The sequence below is a fragment of the Aptenodytes forsteri genome, unplaced genomic scaffold (assembly GCF_000699145.1).
Source record: "Aptenodytes forsteri isolate BGI_AS27 unplaced genomic scaffold, ASM69914v1 Scaffold318, whole genome shotgun sequence".
In the NCBI taxonomy this organism is placed as follows: Eukaryota; Metazoa; Chordata; class Aves; order Sphenisciformes; family Spheniscidae; genus Aptenodytes; species Aptenodytes forsteri.
In genome coordinates this window covers 1,140,094-1,151,260 of record NW_008794493.1, presented here as the reverse complement: position 1 = coordinate 1,151,260, position 11,167 = coordinate 1,140,094, and the positions used below count along the sequence as shown (strand labels likewise).

The 11,167-nt window shown below is 37.1% G+C and overlaps 1 protein-coding gene across 1 annotated transcript in view; it reads right to left on the bottom strand.

Annotated features, from left to right (window-relative positions):
• Positions 1–435: 435 nt before the first annotated feature.
• The window catches only part of CALCRL (calcitonin receptor like receptor), a 33,268-nt gene continuing 22,536 nt past the window's right edge, over positions 436–11,167 (bottom strand). The window contains exons 11-12 of the mRNA XM_009290967.2: positions 10,874–10,915; positions 436–4,288 (exon numbers count right to left, since the gene is read on the bottom strand). Of these exons, the coding sequence (XP_009289242.1) occupies positions 4,067–4,288; positions 10,874–10,915 (264 nt within the window). The 3' untranslated portion in view covers positions 436–4,066. The remainder of the gene's footprint in view (positions 4,289–10,873; positions 10,916–11,167) is intronic.

Below are 11,167 nucleotides of genomic sequence, written 5' to 3'. Positions count from 1 at the left end.
GTTGAGAGGAACTCCACCTAGACTGATGGAATGAAGAAGATAGATATTTAGTCTCTACTCTGCTGCCAGCTCATGATGGAACAGAAAATTTGGCTTCTTAACATAAGTAAGTATTAACAGATTGTTATTAAAAGGCAGATTCAGGAGACAAGAAATAGGAATATGAAGCTTTTGAGTAAATAATTTTAAGTGCAGCCATCTTACATTAAGTCATCTATGCAAGCTTCCTCCAGAAAGGCAACACTCTACTATGCATTAAAAATGTAAGTATTAAATAAACAAACACTTAAAAACTGAATAATTGTTAGTAACTCTATGTAATGACCTTCTCCCTGGATTAATATTTAATTAAAACACAGTTAAGACATCTGTGAAAGCCTAGTTTAGATCAGCTTTGTTATTTCCGTATTACAGCATGAGATCTGAATAAATGTAGTAATATTTTATTGATCACAAACATAATACTTCTTTCAGCAATTAAAATGCATGATGATTCATATGGACAAAGTGAAAACAAAGAACAACCAAAAAATAACTTCACATTTTTTCCATTTCATTCTTAGTGTAAGCAATAAATACAATGCTATAGCTTCTATTAATCTTATTTACATAGTACTATACTTGAATGTTGCCTGGTTTCCAGCCCAAATGTTTCATGACATGAAAAGGAGTACATGTTGCAGCATTTCTACAGCCAAATACTCTAGTAGATCATCACAATGAAAAAATACATAGCATAAACGCTAACATCAAACAAACAAACAACTGAGGGGACCCTGCAATGGAGCATTTTATTAATTGAAGACAGTAGCATTAAAAATAGACATTCCCTCTCATAGAATACTAACATGCTGATATTACAGATACCAAATATAAGACAAGTATTTCTGTAGCCCCTGTAGATTGATACAATAAATCCTCACTAAATAACAAAGAAATAAAGAGCAAATAATAACAGATAACTGTTTGCGTGTTCAAAGGAATCTCACAGCCCCACCAAAACAGAGTTTACTTCCATCCCAGAGAATACAGATAAGGACTACAACATTCTGTAAAGAAGAAAATAAGCCATGAGAAATCAACATAAGGATTTGATTTTAATTTATTGTGACAGAAAAACATTTTAAGAAGCAGACCCTTCTTTTGGTTGTGTAGGAACTGAAAAAGGTGAGGTAGGAAGACAAAATACGGAATTTATGTTTTCCAATGCAAAATAGGAAATACGGTAGTTAACCTCATGAGGAGGGGGGAAATGTAGCTCTCCTATGCCATGTAACCCTCCACAGCCACAAACATTTTCTTGCACATCCAGCTGGATGTGTGTTTCTTTTCCAAAGTGAAGACAGATGTGTGCCTAGAAGCATGCTCTGATTGTCCACCGAGAAATAGGATGATTTCTGTGGACAAACAATTTTCCCTCCTAACTTAGCACTACAAGTTCCTCTAACAGAGGACAGAGAGCAATTAGCAACTAGTACTTTGTATTAAATGATAAAAATTTATAGGCTATTAAATTTGAACTGCCTAGCTGAGAAAGAAGCTTAATTGAAAATCTAATACTGCATCACACTCTAAACTATCACGTTTTAATTACAACAACCCTCCAGGTACCATTGAAATAATTGTCTGATAACATGCCATAAAGGACTTCAAAGCACTTTAAATGGACAGATGTCTGCCTGGGCTTTGATTCTCAGCTGGTACCCCCTGATTCTGAAAATGAAACTCAAGACAGATTTATACCAGTTGATGGTCTGGTTCCCCAAGTGTAAAGCTGCTATACCAGAGCAGGGATTTTCTGCACTGCTAATATTTTCAGAACATTGCACAGATTTTAAGTAACACTATATAGATCAGCAAGCAGAGTTGTAAGCAACCTCTAATCATGTTGTAGCAGATATCGTTACTGTATTCTTACAATTTAAGAGATTGTGACATCTGATTGCCAGATTCCACACTATTCTAAAGTACAGAATCTGACTGATTTTCAAATCATTCCCACCAATCAACCAGACAGCCTTGCAGAAGAACAGAAATCTTGATTTGTGCATCCTAGCTGAGATTCTATATTATGAAACTAAATAATTAAGAAAACACTTTCTAAATTCAAACTCCAGACATAAGAACTGTAAAAAACTACAAAAAGGTGCAAGTGGCATGAACTTACCGCATCCTCCTTATGTTTTCCTTCTAAATACAAAGCATTTGAAGCCTGATGAAGTCACAAACCAATAAACACTGTGACAGCAAATTAACTAGGTGCTAATGAAGCTTACAGAAAGGCTACTGACAAAAATGTTTAAATGTTAAAATCAAGTTGTTCATATACAAAATTAAGTATTTAAAACTGAAGTGGTCTCAGAAAGAACTGTCTTTCACTTTTTTGACTGGCTTGCATGCACCAGATATACATTAATTAGCATAATAGTCTACCAACTCCAGCATCTACTTTTCTTCTACTTAGTTTTGGTTTTTCCCCACTTGAAGTAGGCTTATCTGCAAAATAAACCAATGAAACCTTTTTCTACTTTTGTGATTTTTAATAAGACTTTTCTAAACTCACCTCATACCACGCCCTCAGTCTTGAGCATTTTTGTCATTTCACTTAAGAAAACTACTATTTCTTTAAAGCATAAAGATTTACAAAAACAGATGTTGCTATAAAGACACATTTTCTCAAGATCTTTCTGACCACTTCCTCATTTTCAATGAGACCTTTATTCACCAGTAGAACCAAAGAAACAACTTATAAAGTACTGTTCTAAGCTAAGTAACTGAGATAGAGATTCAGAATCAAGCACTCCAAAATAATATTAAAATTCTCAATCCATAATGTCTTGAACCTTTATAACACAAACCTTGTATTGGATTTTCCAAGTAATGATAATTACTAATGTTAGTTTGCTTGATTAGTCTGAATCTCATAGACTGGCTTTAAAGGTAGTATGTCATTTGCACTGCGTTCAGTCTTGCATGCTTTTCTCAGACAAAAAAACCCCAAACAAACAATATTAATCAAAACTTTGCCCCAAGAATGAAGGAATAAATTATCAAGCATATGGCCAGGGAAATACTTAAAAATAAAACAAACAAAACAACAACATGGCTACAACAAATTCTGTACATGATCTTTTCCCAGTTGAGTAAATTCCTTAATCACACAGTGAAGTTCCATCAGCTTCAATTATGTATTAGTGTCTGGAAGGATTTACATTTATTCAGGTTACTACATTTCTTTCTGGCAGTAAGGCCTCATTGATCTTGTCTGTGTTAAAGCCAATAAAGAACTTCCATAAACTTGAAGAGAAGGAGACACCCCTGTATATGAAAAAATAGTTTAAATAAAATTGCTCAAAGCTTGCTGTAAAATATTACATTGCAGTACAGAAGTAAGTAGAGTCTCAGACTTGCACTGGTGTCTCTATGCTTGATTTTAAACAGTGGAAAAAACAAACTGGCCAAACCAAACGAAACGATCAATATCTTTGACCAGACTAAACCATCAATATCTTCGAGTCTGTTATCTCAGACTACCTGTTGGGCTTTTTTGACAGTCAAATGCTGGACACAAAATTAACCTGGACAATCTATTGTTATTATTGCACCTACTTTAACCATTTTCCTTTGTTCTGTTTTAGGTTGAATTAAGACAATACAGTATGGTATTTACACTCTAAGATTCTATAGGCAAATGAAGTGGCTTCAACACAACACAGTCTTATACAAACTTCCAAGAAAATAAGAAATCCTTCATTGATTCCCTTTGTACAAAAAATTGCCAACTTTGTCTACACAGTAGAAACTGAAGAGGCAAAGTTTGTATCCTTATATAAATGCACATACATATATAGATATATATGTACAGATGTCCATACTATATAGATACACAGAAACACAAACATATGTATATATGCATACATATACATACATATGAAAAACGTGTTGGTTTAGTTTGCATCATTCAGGAGAATAACATATCCCGAGTTAGGTAAAAACTTCTGGCCGTGAAGTCATTAAATCAAACTTGGAGTTCACGAGGGCTTGGCATATGCCAAGCCTTTAGCAGTCAACCATACAGCTTTTCCGTTTTTAAAACGACACTCTCCGTGTCATGGTAGCCCTTCCCATTTAAATGTTCACTGGTGCAGTCGTGATTGTAGCTGTAGCCTTGAACATCGCTGATTGACGATACGGTGTAGGAAGCAGTGCGCATAGCATCCGAGTGGCTGAAGCTGTGCTCAAATTGGATTTTGTACTGATTCCAGTGCCTTCTCAAAACAGCTTGGACCTATGCCAGAAAACAAAAAGAAATGCACATAAAACACTTGGAAAGATATCATTGGACTTCATTCTTCGATGCATGAGTGCCATAATAAATGTGTCTAAGCAAATTAGGTAGTAAGGCTCAGTAATCCTGGAAAATGGGGGTACCAACATGTGATCTGTCACATGAGATGTTCTGAAAGATTTACAATTTAAGTAGGCATTATTCTTTGGCAAATTTGGTGTGAAATAATTACCTTTTATAATTGTAGCGTACTAGTTGCTCAGGAAAAGCACAGATTACAGGAGGAGCAGCAGCAACACAATTGTCTGCTTTCTCCCCTGTGGACTGAAGTCCAGTGTGGACAGATCAGATTTACAGGTGAAAAAGGGCATTTCTATTCACCCTTATATTCAAAGGGCCACATCCTCAGCAGCTGTAAATTCTTATACCCTCAGAAAACCATAGCTGGAAAAGGCCTTTAAGATCATCAAGTCCAACCGTTAACCTGGCACTGCCAAGTCCACCAATAAACCATGTTCCTAAGCACCATACCTACACATCTTTTAAATACCTCCAGGGATGGGGACTCAACCCCTTCCCTGGGCAGCCTGTTCCAGTGCTTGACAACCCTTTCGGTGAAGAAATTTTTCCCAATATCCAAACTAAACCTCCCCTGGTGCAACTTGAGGCCATTTCCTCTCATCCTATCGCTTGTTACTTGGGAGGAGAGACTGACACCCACCTCGCTACAACCCCCTTTCAGGTAGTTGTAGAGCGCAATGAGGTCTCCCCTCAGCCTCCTGTTCTCCAGGCTAAACAACCCCAGTTCCCTCGGCCGCCCCTCATAAGACTTGTGCTCTAGACCCTTCACCAGCTTCGTTGCCCTTCTGGCACAAGAAAGCCTTTCTTAATTTCTGACCATACCTTAATCAAATGAATAGAAGGACAATTTCCCAAACTCTGTATTTCTACCAGGGTTAAAAATAAAGCTGATGAAATAGCTGTAGGCCCCAGCTGGTTTACATGTCTCCACTGAAAGGATGTTATGTTTATCATAGCCTTCCTCTCCTACAATATGGTTGAACACCTGTGCATATTGGATTGATGAAGCATCACATTCATGAAATTCACACAGAATTAGTCTTACAGTGAAGATGCCAAGTGAGGAATGCTAAGAATGGTAACAGCTATTGTTGTTGCTTTTTCAAGAGAATTTTTTTTAATGTTAAAAAGACTGCCCACAGATCATGAATATTTAACTTCCTCTTCAGCCAAACTTTGTACACAAATTATTCCTGCATTGACTGGCAAGGCACTGACTTTCAAGAAATGCTGGGGGGGACACTGACACTCACATTTATCCAGCAGTGCACCCCAAATCACAGGCCTCATTCACAAGCATGACCTTCATTTCACTTTGTTACATACAAAAGAACTAAACAGTGAACAGCGATTCCCCCAGTTAAATGTTGATATTGTGGGTAAATATTTTTAGGATTTTCCATATGTCTTCAGGGTTTCTTTTGTGTTTGCTTTACATTTCCCTAACACAATGCCTTCTTTTGTCTAATTTTATTCTGGCTTTAATTACGAAAAATAAAAATAAGTAGAAGAAAAGGGATGTAATTTTTAGTTTTCCTGCAGTCTGGTATCAGAATCCTCTGTTTAAAGGAGAACTTCATATTTCTTAAAATCCTTACAAAGAAAATGTAAAAGGGTAAGGGAAGAAGTATCAACTGAGTAACATAAGAAATTATTATTTTAGGGCAAAGGAGATGCTCTTTTACTGTTCATAAAACCATTCCAATCCACTCAAAACATATAAACACGAATCTACAAACACTGAAGAGAAATCAAGTGTCTTAATACTTCTGAGTATCTGATCTTATCACTCTTCATATCAAAATTCTATATTTCTTCCGAGTCTAAATGGCGAGTTGTTGTTTCATCACAGGAAGTTTGTGACTAATTAATTTGCATTGCATAGCAATATACAGCCTTAAATCTTCACACGGGTTGAATCTCTTTCCTGTAATCCCTCATAAAGCCAAGAGAAGAGGCACATTCAAAATTCCATCTTTTCCAAGAAGGAAGCTTGGAATTTATTTTTAAATCATATCAATCAATCTGTGCATATCACTAAGCTATGTTCCATTTGTTCTCCTTTCCACAGTCAATTACCTCAGTAAGATTAGTGTTTTATTGTAGACGCACACACAAAAAAATTACATATTGAGCAATTTTCACTTTAGACAAGACGGGCTTGAGATGGGAGAACATCAGCAACTAACTAAATGGCTTAACCAAGCTCAAAGAAGTCTATTGGCAGAGCTGGGAAATAAAGCCTTACACTCAGGTCCTCTCCCACACTTCCTCCTGGTTGCTTCAGTAACACTTATTTGTTCGTCTTATTTTCAGTTGTTAATAATATTTGTAAACCAGTCCTAAAGGATATCAAGTCCACATAGCTCAAGAGAGCCATCAGTATCCCTGCAAGACAAGGGCCTTCGGGCTACTTCTAGGGAGAAGACAGCCCATCAAGCTTGCTCTCTGGCCAGTGACAGGTTGCTATAAATAGCGTTTCCTGTATGGGCAAACACCGTTTCCTCTATGCCCGCCCCAGTGCCCATCCTGCTCTCGGTGCACTTCTAACTAAGCCACGTATTTCTGGCATTCTTCCCAAAGCCTCTCGGTTACTGCTGAATCAGTATTTCACCTCTGTCCTACTACGTGTCTATTCTTGTAGGGTGTTACATCCTTTCTTTTATTATTACTGTCTTGCAGTCTTCTCTAAACCGTCCAATCAATCATTTACAGAAGAAGATGGGAAAAATCAACGAGACAACTAATTTTCACCAGTAATTATACTCTGTTTAACAATATACGTGTCTACCCATGAACTGAAAACAGAACTTTTATCACTCTTTCCTCAGCTTTGAGCAGTTGCAGTCAGCTTCGGAGGGGTAGCACTTTGTTACTTTGTTACAAGAAAGGATATTAAGCAATGCATTTAATGAAAGAAAGTAATGTAATAAATACAATTGTGTTTCTCCGTCATTAATAGAGATGCCAGTTCCAGCTGGCAGATTCTTGCTTTCTCACCTTATTAGTTAGTAACGGCTCTTTTGATGAGTTTTCATGTAGGGCTCCTTCCAATCAGCTCCTTAAAATACTAGTAGCTTGATGTTCAGTATAGCACAAATTAAACAGCTCAGTAGCCAACAAGGAGAAAAAAACCTACAACGCAACCTCGCCTATTGATCAAGGGATTGTATAATCCTGCAGACCTGAGACCATAAGCTTTACTGCAACATTTCTATAGACCAGTGGAAGGAAAGAAAAAAAAACAAGCCCCACAAACCTTACATGGATAATGTAGGTCATTTATTATCACCTGTTATTAATAGCTCAATAGGAATCTTTCTGCTGATTTATCAGAGATCTGGGACAAGCTTCTCCTCTGACTGCAGCCTGTGTCACCCCAAAGGCCGCTCTAGTCCAACTCAAACTGGAAAACGTGATGAGGTAGTCGAGAAGCATCTCAGTCTGTGGGATGCTGGGACATAAGCAGAATGCGAGTGTCCTTAGGGTAGCCCTGCCACAAAAGATAAAGATGAAGGGTTTGCACGGACGCCCTTGTCTGTAGGAGGTTTAGGACAAACAGCTGCAGTGCATGTTAGAACTGGATTTGACAGATCATCCCTGGCTGCGCTGCTCAAGAAGTTTGGAGATGTTCCTTGGCTACAGTCAGCAGGACATACCAGCTATTTTTCTTATGTTTCTTACACTAGAGCTCTCCACTAGCAGACGACTTTCATTCCCTTTTTCACCAGAGGTGGCCTGCAAACCAACACTTGAACAACTCCTGTTTGGTTCCTGATATTTGGTATAGAAAACATTAAACGGTACAGTAGCAGTTGGGAAATGCTAAGATTAGACAGAAAGAAAGTAGTGCTTTTAGCATTTTTAATTGCTAATATCCCACTGGAAAAGCTTTGCCCCATTTTCAGTGTCGATTCTAATACCAGTATTCACCTTTAAACCACAGACTTGCTGCAGACAAGCATTAACACCACTCTCTGATGCCCATCCTTTTGTACAGTCTCTAATGAGGTGTTGCTGTGACAGGTGATGATAAAGAAGCATCTCGTACACAACAGGTAAGCCGCAGTTGCAGGCTTTGTTCAGGCGTTGTTATGACAGCAACAGACTATAATGGCAACAAAACACACGTGTGCCTGCAGGCTCGCATGCCTGGAGCAGAATCTTTTAGTAGACAAAGGAAACACTTTTTTTTTTCTGTGCAGACATTTTTTCCTAACTACACTGTCATTCTTCCCCATGGATTTCCTTACTGATACAGTTGTTTAAAAGCCACAAATCCCTTGAACAAGTTGCAATTAAAAAAAAAAAAGTGAATAGTGGTCATTGAAGCACTGAAGCCAAAACTGGTTTAAAAAGCATAAATCTCCACTCTACAGACAGCAAATACAGACACGTACATTTAACTGACAAAGTCAAGGCGCACGGTCTAAAAATTAAATGCCTAAATTAATTAATGTTAAAATGGCTAAATCACCCTTTTAACATTATCCCACCGGCAGGTGTTCAAGAAGTGATTAATCTGTTACCATTTGTAGGAGTTGTGGAAGAGCTCATCTTTTACCACTGATCAGCCCATGGTGAATTCAGGATACTGAATTAGTGGGATGACTCGGGTTTGCTTTTCTTACACAGCAAAAGGGAGCGTGCAAAAATATGAGTTTGTAACAATGGAATATTAACAGATACAATTCTTACTGATTATATCATATTTTAAAATTAGAGTTTTGACTTGTTTAAGTAATCAAGTAGCCTCAGAAGATCCACAAGGATTAAAAGGCAGAACTGAGCAACGGACAATGTTGTTTCATAGAAACTGCAGAGATTTCAAGGTGTCCCCCCAACACCATTTTGCACTGGAGCAGGACAAACTCTCTGTTTGATTTTTTCCAAATACCTGTTTTTAGAAGGCATTCTGAACTATAAAATTTAGAAGGGAAAGAGTGTGTGAAATAATCAATACTGAGTGTGGGCAAGTGATCAGATCAGATCCAGGACGCTTAATGATGTGTTCTGCTTTGAATCAAATATATAAGCAGGGACTTGAAACTGGATCTACTTTATCTTAAAACCAGATCAAAACCACTGCCCCATGCCCACTAAACTGTGAGAAAGCCTCTCTTCATCTTTTCTACCTCCTTGGCAGGAAAAAAAAAACCAATCATTGAGACACATACATTTCTGGGGGGAATAAAAATAAACGTTGAAACCCCATGGAAGTTTCATTGCAATTCAGTCAGCTTCGGACTTGGAAAGAGAAGGAAAGGCGATCTGCATGAATCAATTCTAGTATTAGCCAAATATTTACTGGTAAGTATGTATTACTGTCCAATAATATTATATAAGCACACTGATACAATTTTATAACATCTGATAAAAGAAACTAAGGGTTCAGTCACATGAAAACATCTGGTTACTCCCACACATCTGCTTACAGCCATATACTGCAACTGCACTAAATGTAGAACAAACAGATGTGTAGGATTGTAATTGTTCCTCTGCCAAAGTGTTGGAAAAGTACCAGTTAGTTTTTTGGTGGGGTGTTTTTGTTCATTTGTTGGTGTTTTCTGGGGGGGCGGGGGGAGGTGTTTGCAAGCAAGAGCCATATTAACAATTTTGCATATATATTTTTTAGCCTTTCTACCCCTTTGATCTCGGACACTGTAAGGCCCTGTAAGTGTACTCTCAAGTACAGCTTGGGGGCCAGAGTTTCTAGATGAAAGTCACTGTGTGCGCTCCAGACTTACTGGACCTTGATCTATTCAAGGTAACAGCAAAGCTTGTTAGCTTCAACGGAATAAGTACTACATATTACTGAAATCCTGAAATCTTCTAACTTAAGAATAAAGAAGTTTGTTCTTGGAATTGATTGATGATGGTTTCTTAAACGTGCACTTCTTATTCAGCACAAATTTCTGACCCAAGCACAATACACTATTAAGTTCTGATTTCTGGAATGATATTTTTCAGCTGTGCTAAAAAAGAGTTTTCCAAACTTCAGCCTAAATTTATCCCAAAAGCTGTCATAACACAACAGTACCCCAGCACAGCAACATGTATGCAATATGCTCTAGTCCTGCTGCAGAGAGACCAAATACAGTGATTCTCCAGGATAACAGATGCTATACAGCTTCTAACATAGACAAATATATCTTCGGGATATTGAATTACATTTTACTTCTATATGATATTTATTGAGAATTTATATCAAAGCGACAAGTGTCTTCAATTCCGTATATAATCAAGGGACATGTATATTGCTCAGCACAAAAGGGTCGGTCCTAAAGAACTTAATGATACCACAAATGATGGCATAGTCTTTCCCAAGCTCTGCTCTTGGCAGCCAGATTATTATTTTTTTTAATTAGTTTTTACCTCACAAATTTAGATTTAGAAATTTTTTAAAAATTATTTTAAAATTACCATCTCTTTAGTTGCTGAAACAAAACAAAAATATATAAAATAGGAAAAGTATTATAAATATATTAAAAACTGTTACTCTACCTCTCCATTAAAGAAGCAGAAAATTGTAGCCACCAGTAGACCCTGTAAAATACAAATAAAAAGATTCTGCTTTATTTCACATGCATATGGATTTTTCCAGGTTTGAGATAATTAGAAGTTCCTGATAAAATTCAGATATAGATAGCAAACAAAATGTAGTACAAATCTAAACTTGGTGAATTATTTCTAAAAGTACATTACTAAGAAGTATCGGGCCAGCTATTTACCATGATGTTTCTTTCCTTTAAGAAATGAAAATTCAGCATAATGAGAAAGTTAAAGTAATTTATAAGA